The sequence below is a fragment of the Lepisosteus oculatus genome, chromosome 5 (genome assembly GCF_040954835.1).
Source record: "Lepisosteus oculatus isolate fLepOcu1 chromosome 5, fLepOcu1.hap2, whole genome shotgun sequence".
Classification (NCBI taxonomy): domain Eukaryota; kingdom Metazoa; phylum Chordata; class Actinopteri; order Semionotiformes; family Lepisosteidae; genus Lepisosteus; species Lepisosteus oculatus.
Window position 1 is genome coordinate 19,994,192 of NC_090700.1, and position 18,462 is coordinate 20,012,653.

The following is an 18,462-nucleotide window of genomic DNA, read 5'->3' on the forward strand; positions in this document are numbered from 1 at the left end:
AATAAACCAAAACTGAATCTGCTATTAAATTGGTTTATGTCTGAAAACAACAATGGGACGATTCCGTATAGTGGCACACTAGCCTGCGTGATTAAGCTAATACATCCGCCTACTGTGCCAAACAACTTCCTGTTACAGTTTCATAGTTGATCTTATGAAAAAGTGCTTTAAATTTTTATCAATTAGTATGATGTAATAATCTGCATCACTGAAGCCACTCATAGTTATGGTGTCTTTTAAATCACAGGCAGGAGGACTTAAGTGAAGACAGGTCCTGACTGGTGGACTACAGTACGTGCTGACAGGTCAGAGAGAAAAGGGAGGTTACCAGGGCACTAGAATATATTGGCCACTCATTACCCTCCAGAACAAGTACTTTGGGAGTCAGTCAGTAAGGTACACACATCTGAAGTGTGTTTGGAAGAGGTTTGGTTTACAGCTGGTTGTTAGCCAGGAATCAAGACCTACAATATGTGGACAGGCTATTCAGAGCAGGGGTAGACCTACTGTAGTAGTTACAGTTTGGCAAGTTGCTCCTGAAGTAAGGCTGGGTAACAGCATAAGCAATGTGGCTCGAAACTGTACACACACCTTTGTGTAAAGATGTGTATCCTGTTCTTTTGAGTTAAGAGGCAGCTCTCGTTCTTACTCCAAAATACATTCTTACGTTTTACATTGTGCTATCCAGTTTCTGTTTACTGTTGGAAAAAGTCCTGGAAAAGTCCAAAACCTCTGTTAAGGTTTATAAGGTCAAAATTACTGCCCTTCATTTTGTTTGGCTGATTTGCTAAATGTACTGTATAAAGGTGTTTATAAAGTTGTTTCTTGCATTCAAAGCAGTGTTGGAAGGCAATGGGTTACCAGTTACTGTTTTAATTGTAATAAGAGCTCAAAATCCGGGTAAAGGTCATCTCTTACACTTTTTTGACAATAATACGATTACAGTTACTTTCAGTAATTTAGAGATTATTTTAAGCAATTCTTTTTGGGATTAATTATGTGAATAAAGCAGAAATGAACTAGAGTATTTACAAAGGGATCTTTTCTAATTCATAATGTTATTTAATTATTACCCATATGACAATTTAGGAGAAAGTAGGAGACATACAAGCATTTTCTGTTCTTTTGCAGGAAGTACAGTACTGTATATGCAGATTTCCCCAGTGTGCTGTGCCTTGGAAAATAAGGTTTTTATGGCATTAGAAGAGTCATGATTCTTGGTGCATGTGCTGGTACACTTCAGATTGGATAAAAAATGCATCATGATCAAAGCTCTGATTTACCTGGTCAACATATACAGTCAGAACATGAAATTAAAGGGGAAACTCAATGCTATGTGTGTATTTCGGTGTTTGAAAGAATCAGAATTGATAAGTGCATTTCAAATCACAATGAATGTAAAATGTACATAGTAACATGTAAAACCCCCTTTTTACATCACAAAATAGACTACATTTCCAGGTATGTGCAGCACCATATTCTGTGATTCAGAACAAGCCAGCAAAACATCCAGTGAAGTGAAGCGGTTCTATTACATTGTAAACAAGCAGATTTGTGAATACAGGTACATTACTTTTAATCCAGCAGAAATATTGCTCTCCACTTTGAGACAGTTTCGCAGTCAAATACTAATTATTTATTAACTCTGCATACAGATCACGTTAGAACATTTCTCAGGTGAAATGTCTGCTGCACAACCTGTACTTATTCACTCATGCATCGCATTACTGTACATTAGTCATTAGAGTGACTAGAGAGCAGGAAGAGCCGGTTCACAATTCTCATGAACTCTCTACAAAAATAGTGACAGTACTTTCATAGTTCACAATTTTGTGTTTAATTCGGAATATCTTCAATTTTGCCATACTATCAATTAATTTATTTTATAATTGAGGTTTAATAACCGGCCTGAGAAATTAGGACTACAGTTCCCCTTCAAGTGCAAGTGGAGGGATACTGATTGTGGCCTTCTGTGAAGTCTGGCTTCCTGACTGTTTTGTGAGCTGTGAAAAGATGTCAAGACAGAAGCCCCGTTACTAGAGGGCACTTTAAAGATATTTTTCTTGAAACATAAAACAGATTCTACCTAAGAATAGGAAAATCGAAGACCAATAGTATATAATGAGAAAGGGAGCAATATATAACATAATTGAAAAAAAAATATTTATTCAGTTAGAGAAAAGGAGTGCACTGAATTGCAAAATAGGTAAAACTAGGTTAGTAGGATGGTTGAGCAAGAGACAGAATAGAATAAAGCGTTAATATAATGTATTTTTCAGGATAACAACAGCAGATGAACAGTAAAGGATGAAGCAGGATGCCTCAGGAAGAGTGAGATAACATTGGTAGTTCCATGTTGAAACTGCAAAGGACCATCAGCCCAGAGCTAATCACGATTTTCATGACATTAAGCAAATAGAGAGCACATGACTCCAGCCCCCAGTGGACAGAAAGCCAGTTCACCAGAGAGCAGCTGGGTGGCCTGGAGCAATCAGGTTAAAGTACCCTGCAAAAAGTACGCCTCAGGGACTTTAACCCACCAGTCCAGAAACTGACCCACTACAGTATGTTACACTGTCTTCCAAGAAAAGTAACCTGGCTAATATATGGAATTAGTTAAAGTCATATTTCACAAAGGTGTTTATCAAGGAAGAAATTGACAACACATCTCTAGCTGAGCCAAGATAAAGCTTAGCAACATTAAATAGCTTTAGCATAGTATAGAGTTTTTCTGATTACACATTGTACACTATGCTCTTTATTTTCTCTCTGATTCACTGTTGAGAGCTAAGGAGGTTTGCTAGCCACAATTGTTTCAGACACAATAGTGACTTTCGTGATAAGACATGTTTCATAAATTGACTGATTTTGCTTAAAATTATTATTTGCATATAGAAACTGCATTATATCAGCTACAGAACCTTCAAAACAATGTAAGAGGTACATTAAGGTACTCATGCAAAATGTCTCGAGATATTTTACTGAAAAAAATCCAGTGCAAAACATTGTCACTACTGTACACATTATTTGAAGAAATACAATAGTAGTTGACACCTTTAACCAAAATACAGCAACAAATGTTTTACTCTTGGTGTGTCTTGGTTCAATTCAAGTATCTGGCTATAGATCTAACACTGTAACACAGTTTGAATATAAAAGTGTGCAACCATCTTCTGAATGCACTCTTTCCACTGCATATTGATCACACAAATAGGCAGATTCTGGGCTACTGCTGTCAGATATGTATTTAAATGTACAAATGTATTTTAAATCAGAATGTGGATTAAAAGTGTTTAAATCAAAATATTTAAAGGATACAATTAAAATCTTAATTCGCGATGACGTGAAGCCAAAACCGATATTTTTTATACAATTTAGGAAAAATACATAGAGTATTTTATATACAAAAAAGCCGCGGTTACTTATATTAATACTATTTGTAGTTTTAATGAGTTATCGAAGCTTCAGCAATTTCAGTTGACTTGCTGTAATTTGCAAAACATGGAAAAATCTTGATTTTACGCGTTTTCAAATTAACAGCATAAAAAACGTAATCTGCCACGAAAGCACACAAAATGCGACCAGTTTCAAAATATACTTCCGTCTATTCTCAAACAGGTGTACATTGAATATGCATAACGACTTCTAACAGCCGGATGAACGCAATGAAGTATCTTCGGAGTTCAGTACCAAAATGACGAGGTTAGCTTTCTCTCCGTGCGGATCAAACTGCACAACGGAAACCTTATGATTGACAAGGAAGCGAGCCCAATTGCAAATGAGGCACGTGTTCAGCGAGGCTAGAGTAGTCCTATTGCAAATCAAGGAGGACGAAACCCCTAGGAAAGAGATGTTTTATGATTCCGTACCAGTGTCTTGCCTAATATAAAAGCAAACAAATGCTTTCCAAGTATAGATTCGTTCTTTCATACAGGAGATCGTTATCTACGTGCTGTCGCAGAAAACCAGCAATACTAACATAGATGAATCTTTAGGTAAGTTTGTGCATTGTACTAATTGCTTCGTGTCATTGTCGTGTGTTTAAACGAATACCTGAAAAAGGTAAGTTATACAACTACGAATTTATTGCATGATTTCTAGGTTTTATTTTTCTGATGATCTACTTACTGTGTTTATTGCCTGTGGTGAAATAAATTTTCACTCTAGTAATCTTCAATTCGGAATTTTTCACTTCCGTTTAAAGTTGTGATTATTTTACGGTCGAGAATGTTACTTTCAGGTAGTTAATGTAGCTCCACGTGTAGTTCACAGTTTTTAAAATTTGTTCATTTATTACCATTGCTATGAAGTCTTGTATATGCTAAAATATCTAATAGAGTTTGTTTGCTTAACCGCAAGCTGGTGATGCAGTGTTTCATATGAAAACCTGTGCGGAAAGTTGCGCATTTTTTAATGATTCATCGTCTCAAAGAAGTGTGAAAGTATTAGTGGTAGAAATATTTTCTGTAATCGAACACGTTTATCTGTGTTTTGTATTTTCAAAGTGCGACTTTGAAACCCTTAACGATTCGTCTAGCGACATAACAACTGTAATGTATGCAGAAACAGCGCTTTGTTATTCAAAATAACCTGTAAGCAGTAAGCCTACAGCGGTTTATATATAATACATATAATAATCTTAATGCACTAGTGTGTCTGTGTAGTTTTTGATGCCCTTTTCTGGTTGCAGACGGTGGTTTTGTCCAGACAGAGGAATGCAGGGTCTGTTTCTGGTGGAGCCCGTTGTCGGCTTTTATGCGTTTGCCAATTTTTTGGCATTTCCACTCCTGCAACAGTATGTGTACCGCCGACTGTGGCAGCAGGTGACGAACACCTCATATCCAACTGGCAACGACAACACGTCCGCTTGCAATCCGAACAGCACCAACGTCACTAACCATCATGAGGTGAGAGACTTCACTACAGACACTTTTATAGTAAACGAGCGAGGTGTTTTCGCAGTTTGCCAATGGTTTCACCCCGTTTGTATAATTTCCACCACTTTGTTTCACCTAACTTTTCACAAACTCAACGTCTCTCTGATCTCGGTTATACGTATTCCTAGTCTCCCTGAAACAAGTCATATTTGAAATACTTCTTCGCTGTTGATTTTTTTTTTAATTTAAAATAATATAAAATTTAATTTATTTCTGTGTGGGACTGTAAGAAAGGCTAAATATCTTCCAAATGTCCAGTCGTTACACATATTGACAATTGTGAGACGCCAGAAGTGCCCGGTCGAATGTTTGACACACCTAGTCTCTGTGGTATTTAGTTTGGCATTTTACCAGTCTTTTTTCCCCCACAAGGACAATAACACTGACTTAACAGCACTTCCATATAATTGACGGGGGGATTTCACTTCTGCTTTTTTATTCTCTTTTTTAACAAGCTGTTGAGAAAGGCATTTTTGTTCTACTGTGACAAACAACATGAACTGTCTTTTGCTTTTATCTCCTTTCAGGGACACATTTTGTTTAAAAAAATACCCCATTGGTTCTCGAAAGTTGGGATGCAAAGACTATACAGTATATAAAAAGCATTTTCCTCAAGTTTTAGATACTAACAGGGTACATCAAGTATTGTATTACCTCACCACATTTCCCAGTCAAATCTAATTGACTGAGGTGTGTTCCCTCGTTAGCACAATGTACCTCTCTACAATCCATGAAGCTATAGGTAATGTACCCCAGGGTATATACAAATAACATAAATACTTGTACAAATTAAAATGTCGCAAATCAATGATCAAGAATTGTTTCCCTTTGTAAAGAAGGGAAAGCACTGGCAGGACAAAAATAAACAAAGTGTTTAAGATCTTTGTACAGCAGTTTATAAATGCGAACAGATCTACTGAACAAGCCACCAGCTTTGAAATGACAACTCCCATAAACAAAAATTCCAGTTATCAGATTGATATTCTTTAAATAAACTTAATTGGCATTATTTAAAAAAAATTACATGGACATGTTCTCCAAATAGACTTGCTCTGAGCTTTTCTAATACACATTTTTAAGTATAAAAAATGATGTACCGGGGATATGACAAATGCATCTATTCATGAGTTAATTAATAGTCCAATGAATTTAAATACCCAAAATTAAGATTCAACTAATTTTGTTATCTTGTTATATTAATTTTTGAAATCTTGTTATATTAAAGTACATTAAGTCCAATGAGTACAGTCAGCTTCGGTATCATTAATGTTTGGGCCATGTAAAACAAGTGTTGAAAATCTGTATTAGTGAACAAAAACTGAGTCGGCAGCCTCTCTTCTAATTTTGCAATCCTTTAATTATAAGAAAAACATCATGTTTGCAGTTTTAGGGTACGAAACAAACTTCCCAAAGCTCTTATTTGTAATTTTCATTTTTCTTTATTTTTGCAGGATGTCCAAAAAGCAGCCTCTTTGTTCTCGCTCTACAATGAGCTGTTCTCCATCATTCCCAGCCTCCTGGTCACTCTAGTGCTGGTGTCTTACAGTGATTATCGAGGACGCAAGATCAGCATCCTCCTCCCTGTGATTGGGTCTCTGATCGCTTCAGTCACCTATCTCTGTGTGTCCTACTTCAGCCTGAGCCTCTACCTGCTGATCGTGTCCAACTTCGTGAGCTCTCTGTTTGGGGGCTTTGGGACTTTCCTGGGTGGCTGCTTCTCGTATGTGGCCGATATCTGTGATGACAGCAAGAAGAAGATGCTGCGAATGTCCAGCATGGACATGGTTCTTGGTTTGCTGTCGGGGGTGGCTTCCGTTTCGACTGGCTATTTCTTAAGGTCAACTGGTTTTAACTGGCCCTTCTTTGCCTCTTCCGTGTTTCACTGTATCAATATACTATACATCATCTTTATCCTGGAAGAGACAGTTAAAAATCCTTATTCCAACATCCAGAACGGGCCCACCCACAAGCCTCTCAAGAAGGTGGTTTATGGAATCTACCTCCTCTTTGCATCCTCGAGTAGGAAGAGGTCAATTCTGCTCGTCCTAATGATTTTGAGTTTCACGTTCTTTATTATTGCCAACCTGGGTGGCGTGTCCATTTTCATCCTTTACGAGCTGAACGTGCCCTTGTGCTGGAACGAAGTGCTGATTGGGTATGGCTCAGCCCTCTCCACCATCGTGTTCCTGACCAGTTTTGCTGGCGTGTACTGCCTTTCCTACTGTTTTTCAGAGGCTGCCATAGTGTTTATTGGGTTGCTGTCGTTCATGGCTGGCATGATCATGACAGCATTTGCCAAGACCACACTGCTCATGTTTCTTGGTAAGTGCCTTCATTTTTAACAATATGTCAAACTGCCTTTGACCTGGATATAATATTATAAACTATGTCCAATTAATTGTGTACTAGCAACCTGTTACCGGCAGCCTTTTTCCTTGTCCCAATTTATGTAATAATTTGACAGGGGGATTAAAAGGCTTATTTGGCTCTGCCAAATAACCAATTTAATTTTTTTCTGGAAAATGGTAACAGCTTCGATATCTAAATCCACCAACATTGTTTTACTCAAAAAGTTTTCAAAGACCATATAATAAAAATTATTTTATATATCATCTTTAAAAATAATTGGCTCAATATTGACAAAAAGCACTTTATCCAAAATACAGAAAAAATACAAAGCCAAGAAAACTAAGTAGATACAGAGAATACAACAATCACAAAACATCTCTCTGAAAAAGTTTTTTTTAGCTAAGCTTAAAAGCACCCAAAGTGACAGTTCTGGGTTTCGTCTGGATTTGTGTTCCAGGGCGTTGGAGCACAGCCGCACAAGGCACAATTACTCACACTTTTTATTAGTTCATCTTGTGCTGGAAACGGAGCAGTAAAATTATACCATGGGAATGAAGTTATGCAAGAGCTTCTACAAGTATCAAAACAATAGAACAAGAAGAAAACATTTAGCTCATTTTGTGGGATTAAGTTTGCCACAATGACTTATGTTTTCCTGTGGAGCCCTTATCTTGATTTTGTTTGCATAAAGATGCTATTTTTATATTTTGGGGTTCAAAAGTATCAGCATTGATTTCAAACCACAATAAAAGTAAAATATACACAGTAACCTGTAATATGTCCAATTTACATCACGAAATAGACAGAATTTCCAGGTATGCACAGCACCATATTCTGCAATTCAGAACGAGGCCACAAAATGTCCGGTGATGTGAAGTGGCCATATTACATTGTAAACATGATTTCTGAATACATTTCTTTTAATCAAACAGAAATATTGCTCTCAACTTTGAGAGAGTTTTGCTGATAAATGGAACTTACTTGGTAACTCTGCATGCAGATCCCATTAAAAACTTTTTGCGGGGAAATCTGCTGCACAACTTGTACTTAATTTGCTTGTACATCGTATTACATAAGTTTTTATAGTGACTAGCAAGCAGGAAGGGCTGCATCACGTCACAATTTGTGGGATCTCTTGCTCTCGCCTGTGGTGAGATCAGGGGTTAGCGATTACATGGCGACTTACAGTACTTTTACAAAATTCACAATTTTTGTGCTTAATTCAAAATTTGTAACATTTTTCTATACTGTCAATGAATTTGTTAACAAGATTTATTAACTTGTCTGAGAAATTGGGACTACATTTCCCCTTTAAAGCCCTCTGTTTTCTACTGATAAGGAGAGATAATTCTTAAGCTCATGTCTGGTATTAGAAAATAATCCATCAGAGGTCTCACTTATGCAGTGTCTTTATAAGTGAGTGTAACTCAGAGCATGTAGCGAATTCCCCTCTCGGGGAGATGGCAAGAGTTCTTCAGTTGACTGTTGTATTGTAGCAGTCTGAGAATATATAAGCCAACTGTTGAAGTACCAAAGCTTTTTCTAAATTGTTTGAGTTTCCCCAAATCACAATTTAGTGTTATAAAAAAAAACACATTCTTTATAGGAGTGTTGGTCATGTTAGATTTATTCATGAAATACTATTTAGTACTATGGTAATATTCTCCCATGTCAAATAATACAGTGACCTTCTAATATTAGCATCCTGTATGTTTTAGATTTATTGTAGATTTTTTTTATTAAAACATTAGTACTTTGCCTTTTTAAAAACAACACTGAACTTAATTCCATATGGACCATATTAAGGTATTCTAAGAATAAGATTGTAATGGTATAAATATAATTGGCACCACTCGTCCAGTCTTCAAATACAACAGTTTCTAAACTGATATTAGATAATTTGACAGCAGTGTTACTACCTTCTGGCCTGAATTCATCAGATCTCGGGAGTTAAGCAGTGCTGGTCCTGGTCAGTACTGGGAGATCTTGAAGGAAAATCGGGTTTCTGCTGTAAGGGGTGCTTTGCTGTTAGACTGCTGAGTCTAACTTGCTTGAATGTCCCCCTAAATATTTTACTCCTCCTCCTGATATTTAGTGTAGTGTGGCTACTGGTGTAGAATGAATTATTTACATCAACCCCTTTGGCCCTGGCCTGTATATGAGGTGCTTTGGGTTTTTTCAGGAAGGCAAGTATAAACACTAGGAACTAGAATATACTGTATTCATGTATTTTAAATGAATGTGTTCTGCTAAGCATCTGTGATTTCTTCTGTACCTGTATACATTACAATCTTGATATCCAAAGAATAGTCTTTGAAACAGACTTGTCCGTTTTCTGTAGCCTCTGTGATATATACAGTATATTAATTTAACTCCTCCATACTTTGCAAGAGATCTTTATTTTTTCATGGCTTGTATTCAGATGTTTTAAGGATCTAGAGTCTCTCATTCACAATGACAGAATGAAGAGGTGAACAGTTCTTCAGTATTGAGTCAGACGGCAGTGAAGCACAGAGCAGTGTTACATCACTGTTCTCTGTGAATGACATCACACAACACCCTGACCATCTTGTTTCTCTTTTCTTAGTTAGGTTGCCTATGCTTTTTGCCTTTATGCCTGCTCCCGTATTGAGGGCCATGATGTCCAAGATCGTTTCGAAATCTGAACAAGGTAAGTGGCTTTTCCAGAAAAGCCATCTGGAAAAACCAATCTAGGCATTCCCTCTCGCTGGCCTAGGCCATGCAGAATGGATTAAATTCTGCCAGTACTGGGTGGACCAAGGTCAGTGGAGATACTGTTCTGTGGCCACTGCCTGGGAGTCTGTGTTGCAGCATGTTATGTACTTGTGAGTGCTGCTCCAACCCAGGTCCAAACTTGCAACATCGGGGACAGAGCCCAGGCTGTGCTTTGGAGAATGAGTACCAATACTGCCAGAGCCATTCAGGAGGCCTGGCAGTTTGTAATAAAAATCCACCAAAAACATCCGTAATGCTTTGCTTTTCATAGATTTAGATCCGAAAACTGAAACTTTCCTCATGCAATGAGTATGCAGAAATCCAACATTCACCCAAGGGCACGATCGACGGACACTTAATTACAGAAATCATTTCTATTTTAAACAAGTATCAGAGCTCCCGTGAACCACAAAAAAAAGATACCATTTTGTACATTGAGAATGAAAGAAAAGCCGAATTAAGCCTTTTATGTCGAGCACTTTAAAAGGCTTTATCTCTCGGCAGATACACGTTAAAATAAGCAGCAGTTAATGTTCTCATTGTCTGCTTGTTGATTTCTGAAGCTAGCGTTGTCCCTGAATTGGCATTCAGTCATTCCTCTGCGAGAATGATGAAAGCCTGCTGAATCTGCTCTCTTTGCAGGGGCACTCTTCGCCTGTGTGGCCTTCTTGGAGAGCTTAAGTGCCAGTGCGACGTTTGCTGTATTTAACAGCATCTATGCTGCAACAGTGGCCTGGTTTTCCGGCTTCAGCTTCCTTGTGGCAGGAGGTCTATGCGTGATCCCGATGATTCTTATGGGGTAAAGTCTTGTATTTTCCTGAACGTGGTTGGAGTCAGAGGTGGAATGGTGGCGCAGTGGTTAGCATTGCTGCCTCGCAGCACTGGGGCCTTGGGTTCAATTCCTAGTGTACTGTCTACATGGAGTTTGTATGTTCTCCCTGTGTTAACGTAGGTTTCCTCCAGGTGCTCTGGTGTCCTCCCACAAGACATATAGATAGATTAAATGGCTTCTGCGAAAAACTGGTTGGAAAATTTCAGTAAGATGACTTTGGGTATTCTGTGTCAACATGGTGTGTTACAATTGCACTTTCCATCCAGAAGGGTTTCAAAGTGCTTTACATACTGTATAGAAGGGTATCTATGGTATTTATCACTAAAATTGAGAACCCACTCAAAATTCTTCAGGAAGAGAAGAGAATAATTTAGTTCTCAAGTTGAACTGTGGAAAAGTAAGTAAGAAGTGTGACTTAACCAAACCAAAGTTAATACTCCTACTCTTAAATTCCAATTCTATAGATTAAATGATCACACCTATTAATGTACTTCTTAATATACATATTCATACTACTTATTTGTAGTGGCCTCCCTTCCCAGTATTAGTGAGGCCCAGTCTTGCTTACCTTCTGAGATCTGGCTGGATCAAGATCTACATCCAGATACATCTACATATACTGTAGATGCTGACTGACTTAAGGAGGATTAGGTGTTAATCGTTTGTGGTTTCCTAAAGATGAGAGGATTGGTTTTAAGGAGCAAGACTTCTTTCACAGAGATGCCTCAGCTGCTTCTCTGAATACGTGGTACGATGTTGGGGTCCCAGGCTCCCTCATGTTTGTTGTGGTTTTGTGTGTGTGCACCCTGTGATGGCTTGGCGTCCCATGCAGTGTGTCACCACCGCATTGTGCTGTGTGCGTCTGTAGCTGTGCCCTTACCAGGGCAAGCATCCTTGTCGTAATGGATGGGATTACATCTCTTTAGGGTTTGATTTTTTTATAGGGCTTATTTTAACTGTGTGAAAATGAGTTAACTGAACCCATGGTTGAAGAAGGTACATTATGGTCTTTTTGCACATGCATTCAAGTTTACTGCTTCCATGACCGAAATCATCTGACATTCAGCTGAAACTGTCCACCTTTGTATCGGAGTGTGCTTTCAGCTTAATGATTGTTTCTTCTGCCTGACGCTTGCATGTTAACCCTGCGCTGTATTGTTTTATTATTGCCATTTTATTGTTCCCAATTTTATTTCACTGCTCTGTCTTCTGTGCAACAACAGTGATGGCCTCTTGGCAAGGTTATCACTGTAAATGGAATTGTGCTCTGCTGACTTAAATTATTACATAAAAGAGTATAATTATTGACTTGGTAGGTTAAGTCATAATTAACAGCTTATGCTTTCTTTTTCTGTCAAAAACTAGAAAACAAAAGTATGTTGAAAATATTTACATCCGATAGTCTTTAAAAGGCACAGTCTTCCTTTAAGAGTGTTGTTTCCTAATTCTTTATGAAAAGCACCTTTACAGTCACTGCACATAAAGAAAGTGTTGTTATTTAGGACACTGTAACTCAAAACCCCCACTGCACTATGAATTTGCAATATTTCGATTTTTCCTTTTCAAGATTACCTTAACTGACCCTATTGTCCATGAATGCTGTTTTCTTTATCCCTTGAACAATAGTCTTCAGAGAGCAGGAATGCAGAGCAAAGAGCAGCAGAGTGTCATTGAAAATTCAATTCAAAGGAACATGAAATACCAGGAAACGTCTTTAATTTTGGACAGTTGTCAAGAGGTGCTCTATTATAAATACAGTGCATTTCAGTGTTACCACTCCAGCAAACCTTCAGGAACTCCTGGATAAGATCTGAAGCAGCTGACTGTTTATTTGTTTGAACAGATCATTAAAATTTCAGTGATTTTATGGGTCATGTGACATTCCACTCCAGTGTTGGGTGTCAAAGGCTGTTCTGCTAAGCTTTATATAGTGTAACAAGCACTTTAACCTACACATATCTAGAAAGGTCAAATTACTGTACAATAGGGGTTCTCCTGCCTAGTCTGGGGACACACATCTACTTATGTTCGTACCTGTCAAGCTCTTTAACTTGATCCTTAACTGAGCTAACAGTTTTACTTGATTGGAGCCTTTCTGATGATTTTGCTACTCATAAGCTGGATATCTCAAGTTAGTTATGAAATGCAATCATTAGAAAGCAGATCTCCCACATGTTTAGGAAATTAAAGATTTCAAAAATCCCTATTATTAGGTCAGTTAAGGGCTCAGGTATTACACTAAGGTCAACTGGAACACAAACAAGCAGGTGTGGGTCCCCAGATCCAGAGTTGGGAAATCTTTCCTTAAAACAGGAGTAGGTAGCGATTCTGGTAGAGTCTTTAAGCTACCAATTTTTTTAAAAGCCAGCACTCATATATGTACTCATATTTAAGTAGTCCTGTGAGTATTTATAGTAGAAAGGTTCCAAACAAGTGGAATCTTCTTTCTTTTTAAAAATACACTCCCTCAGAAACAAACCACATGGCACACAAAACCTGAACATATCATCCAGTTAGTTTTACAGCTATCCTTAGCCTGTGTAAGTCAATGCTGAAAAGTGCTGACTCTTCATGCAGTTCTTCAGTATACTGTGTTATTGAATTGAGCCTTAACCACTGACTCGCTGTTCTTTTCTCTTCCCTCAGCTTTGTGGTGTACATGGGTGTTGAAGATGGCAGTGAAATCAAGCCACTTTTAGCTGAAAAAGAAGCCGGCAGTGACTAAGCAATTTTCACCTTACATCAGAAAAACAAAGAGAATTAGGAAGCCTGGCAGCATCGGATACTGCGGGACTCTGAACATGGATAATCTTGGAACATGGATAATTTGGTTCACTAAACCTTTTCTTTTAGAAAACTAAACCAACTAAGCACTTTAACAGAGCACTGCTCTTTTAACCAGTGTTGCTAAGCCAAATGTGTCAAAACACCATTACTCCCAGCATCATACAATTTAATTCCAAAAAAGGTTTCTTACTCTTGAATTAAACTGTGGGGGTGGTGTACATTTTTGTGACATTACATTTTGTGCATAATGAGCATGGAGAGAAAGCGAGGATGATTTTTTAGACCGACTCTTTGAGCCAATGATACAGGAAAAGCTTAGTAATATTTAAGATATTAGATGACATTTGTCTACCTTCTCACATAACTATTGTAATGCTTAGAAGCATTGCCAGAGAGAGCAACATTCACTGTACAGTATATTGCAGCAGGTTTTATTGACCTTAAGGCCTTCGCATTGAATTACGCAGCCCTTTCTATTGGCTAAAAAATGTAATGGTACCTATAAAATAGGGACCAGTGACTCAGCCCATAATATTTATTTTCTGTGTCTTTCTTCACTCAAAGGGTTATTATAAAGATTAACATATTACCCAAAAATGTGTTTGTAAAACACATGGACTGTGAAAAGCACAGAATTAAAGTAAATTCTTTGATCTTAAAAGGTAATTAACTAGAACATTTTGGATTACAAATCTATCTTGTGCAAAGTTGCCCTTTGCATTCATAATATTTTATTGTTGCTAAAGAATTTTAGCTTGAACTTGAATATTAGCAATATAAGATATTATAGTTGGGGGAAAAAAAGCTCTGCAGGTTTTCCAATTTGCACAACTCACACGGCAGTGGGGGCAGTATCAGCATTATTTAGGTCGCAGTGACCCCTGCAACTGTCTCAGCTGTCCTGCAGACTTGTTGTGGCAGAAATGAGGGGTGCAATGCTCCTTCAATCAACACTGACCTTCCTGCAGGTTACCACGACGATCACAATGTCAGAAAGTTAAATGACTCAATGGATGAGGGAGTCAGTGTGGCAGGTTGGCACTTCCTCATTTCTCCACGTGTGAGCATAGGAGTCATTGCTCTGAATGCAGACATACTGTAAAGACAAGCGCTGATTCCTAATTGTTCTGGTAAATAACTGTCGAGAAACATTTTCTAAAAGAAAAATGGCAAAAGATAATTAAAATGAGCCACTGTACTCATTTAAGAGAAGCTACTGAGTGATGTCAGAATTCTGTACCTCAAAATGCTCCAGCTTTAAAATTCTTCCCCCTGCTGGTGGACTTTCAAAGAGCCGTACATGTATTTATTAAGGCTTAGGATTGTGAGCTGTGGTAAAGCTCAAGGTCTTGGTGATGAGAGAGGTCTGGAGTACAGCTGTCATTTTCAAGCTGTAGGATCATCCTGTACTGTGGCTCATGTCTTTAACAGAAAGACAGACTGTTTTTCTGTGTTTTCTGGTACAGACCTAAACATCTGAAAGTGGCCACTTAAAATTTTTATTAAAGCTCTTTTTTATGATGTCTCCAAAGGTGCACTTTAGACAGGAATCATTTGATAACAGCCCAGGTACAGTGGTGTTTTCTATCCATGCAAAATGAAAGTCACCTGCTAGCTTGGACTGTTGGTGCAGAAATCACTAAAGGAAACATTGGTCAATCTCAAAATCTCAATCTTGATTTCAACTTGATATCTTTTTTTATACCACAAATGAGATCCTTATGGTGTAAAAATAACAAGGAAAGAAAAAATAGTAAATTCACCCCTATAAGTCTGTCTCTCAGCTATGACTTGGTCTATGAGGTCCCACAGAAGGGAACTTATCTTGTCTATAGAATTATGATTCGAAAACCGTGGTGTTGGTGGATATATAGTAGTTGTATAAGTGAAAGAGTAGTTTACTGTGTCATATAAAAGGTGTGGCTTTGTCTTGGTTTTGATTTTAAAAAAAATCATATAATTGAGTATATCAGGTGACAAAAGAGTAAAATTAATGGTGGCTAAGTGTGTACTGTGATGAGCCTGAAACACTTATGTTCTAACGTTCTTAGAGGAACTTTTTCTCATGGGGGCAACCTTGTCACAAAATAAAAGTATCAAGTACAGTACATGAGATACAAAAAGCATTTCAGTGGAATGTGTGTTGCATATTAGATGTCCAGTGTTATGTTACTACATAATAGGTGTGTTAAAGTTGATTCTCCAATCAATATGAGAGTACCTATGAATGTAATTTAGGTACAGTATTTTTATATCCTTGCTTTCTCAATAGTATCTTGCGCAACAGCACTTTCAATGCTTTTTGCTGCTTTTTTAATGCCTTTCTAAATGGCAAAGAACTGAGGATCAGAATCCAAGTTTCCTTTATACACTAAACAAATCTCACACTCAAATTTCTTTTAAGCCTCTGTCAAATACTTAAAGAAAACAATTGTGTTCCTATTCAAACTGCAAGCTCTTGTTCGTCGTCAATCCATTGTGTGCATGTTTGAGCGGTAGAAACCACAAAGTAAGAAATGTGATAGCCAATATACAATGGATGGTAGTACCCATATAGACAGTTTGAATTACAAACCCTGCACTTTGGTGTATAGTTTAGTCGAGGCCTGAAGACGCCAGAGTATCAGTTCAGGTGAGTTTAAAGATCATAAAATTCTTCGAAATGTGTTTTTAATGACATATCTATATAAAAATTAAAATCCTGTGTTTAGGCATTGAAGCACTATGTGGTAAATAATTTCTCAGTTCTCTTCAATTCAATTAAAAGCAGGATGCTGTACAAATTCATATTTTAGGGAGATGACTATACACCTGATTTTGTTCATTCAAATAGTTTTTTGCCATGTGGACAGCAATAAACATCTTTGAAAATCAGTGTTTGTTTCAATCTGTTTGCCTTTCCTTCCAGTGACATTATTAGGATCTCTGTTGAATTAAGGTTGACTTTATTGCAAAATGTTGTCGACAAGTATAAATGCCAATTATTTTACTAAAGTTTTGTTTTCTCCTCCACAGATGGCAAAGGATTGTAAGGTAACTGTTAGAAATTTTTATGCTTTCGTTTTGTTTCGTAACCTTTTTTATCACAGTAACCCATGTAATTTGTAATAAACTGTTCCCGTAGGATTTTCTTGAAACTTTCGGGTTGCATCCTACTGGGATAGCCATGGTCCGCAAGGAGCTGACAAAACATCTACGGGATCTTGTTGTTGAAAGGTACAGATCAGGAGAGGGGTATAAAAGAATATCAGAGGGATTGGATGTACCATGGAGCACTGTGAAGACTATCATCAATAAGTGGAGACATTGCCAAGATCAACATTGCCGAAAGTTTCAAGGAAATCCTACAGGAACAGATGATTTTTATTTGGGGTTAATCAGAATCACTTACAGTACATTGATGGCAGGTGTATGCTACTTACCTTTAGACATGATTTTGAATGTGATTGGTTAACTCTGAAAACAGCTATAGCCCCCATTTTAAAAGGGTGTGCACACTTATGCAACGATGGTGTTGTAAGTTTTTTTAATTTCAATTATTTTTCCTAATAATTATCTATTTGTTTTTCTCTTGAATTTTGTTGGTTGCAAGGTCACATTAAAATGTCTGACATGATTTATCTTGATTTTTAGCTTTACATCACAAAAACATGCAATTTCAATAAGGGTGTGTAGACTTTTTATATCCACTGTATACTCTGCTATTGCTGCAATGAGAGGATGTATATGTAGAGCAAGGTGACTATTAATGTGTTTGAATAGCTCAGAGGTATTTTATCAGATCTACAGCCCTTGCTGAGCAGAGACCCCAGATTTGACTATTTGTTGACAGTGAACAGAGCAGCCAAGCTTACGTGACCAAATCTGTGGATCAAAATTAGACCAGGGAAGAGAATGACAGCAGGGACTAGAGTGGTCAGGTGTTGGAAAGAGTGGATTTTAGTGCTGCAGACAATCTTACTGCTTGGATTCCACATTGATGAAGCAAAACTAAGTAGCAAACAGAATGGGCTCACATTTAAGACAAGGGGTTGTATTTTTCATACAGTATTTGTTGAAGTACATACATTTCATTTTGATGTACAAGGGGACATCAGTTCATCATCTTTTTAGAATCAATTTTACAAAGAGATCAAAGGATGTCCTCTTAAAGAATCATGTCTAGAATGCAAATTTACCTTTGGAGGATTATTTATGAAAACATTTCTGGATAAAGATGTACTGTAGGTCTTCTTTTCAGTCTTATTATGACTTTATGAGTGTTTAGCAATTGAGCATGAATGTTTTTTTTGGTATGGTGTTTTGGTCTAAAACACACTCCAATTATATACATATAATAGCCTGCAAATATTAGCTTGTGAATTTGTGTAAGTTTTATTAAATCCGCGACTTTTGAGCTATTGCCCGTTTATTCTTCAATTACTAAATTGTCCGTGGAAAAATAAAGTAGTCGTGTGAATTTGTATGGTATTCTCTGACATGTGGTGGTATCATTTTTTAGTTTACCATCAATCAATCTTTCATTTGCTACAGCATCCTTCGCAACACTTGGCTACAGGGCTCTTTACAGAGTGACAGTAGAGAGCAGCTGACTATGTGGGCATGGAGGAAAACAAAAACTCACAGTGGGAGAAAATAATCCTCAGGGTGTCGCTGTTTTACCTTTATAAATAGCTTGTGCTGAAGCTGACGTCAGGATAACATTCATTTGACCTCTGCAAACACCTCCCTATAGAGGACTCCATATCTGTATTCTGTTTCCTTAGAGAATTACAGTACATAGAAAATGTTCATTTTCTCAAGAAGGCATACAGTAAATCT

At 37.5% G+C, this 18,462-nt stretch overlaps 1 protein-coding gene across 1 annotated transcript; it reads left to right on the forward strand.

The window, feature by feature from the left end:
- The first annotated feature begins 3,710 nt into the window (after window positions 1–3,710).
- LOC102698400 (lysosomal proton-coupled steroid conjugate and bile acid symporter SLC46A3) lies at window positions 3,711–16,515 on the forward strand. Its single transcript, XM_006628257.3, has 6 exons — window positions 3,711–3,995; window positions 4,691–4,907; window positions 6,389–7,259; window positions 9,874–9,957; window positions 10,665–10,821; window positions 13,501–16,515. Exons 2-6 carry the CDS (start codon window positions 4,716–4,718, stop codon window positions 13,577–13,579), a joined length of 1,383 nt encoding a protein of 460 aa, XP_006628320.1. The 5' UTR covers window positions 3,711–3,995; window positions 4,691–4,715; the 3' UTR covers window positions 13,580–16,515.
- Window positions 16,516–18,462: the final 1,947 nt, after the last annotated feature.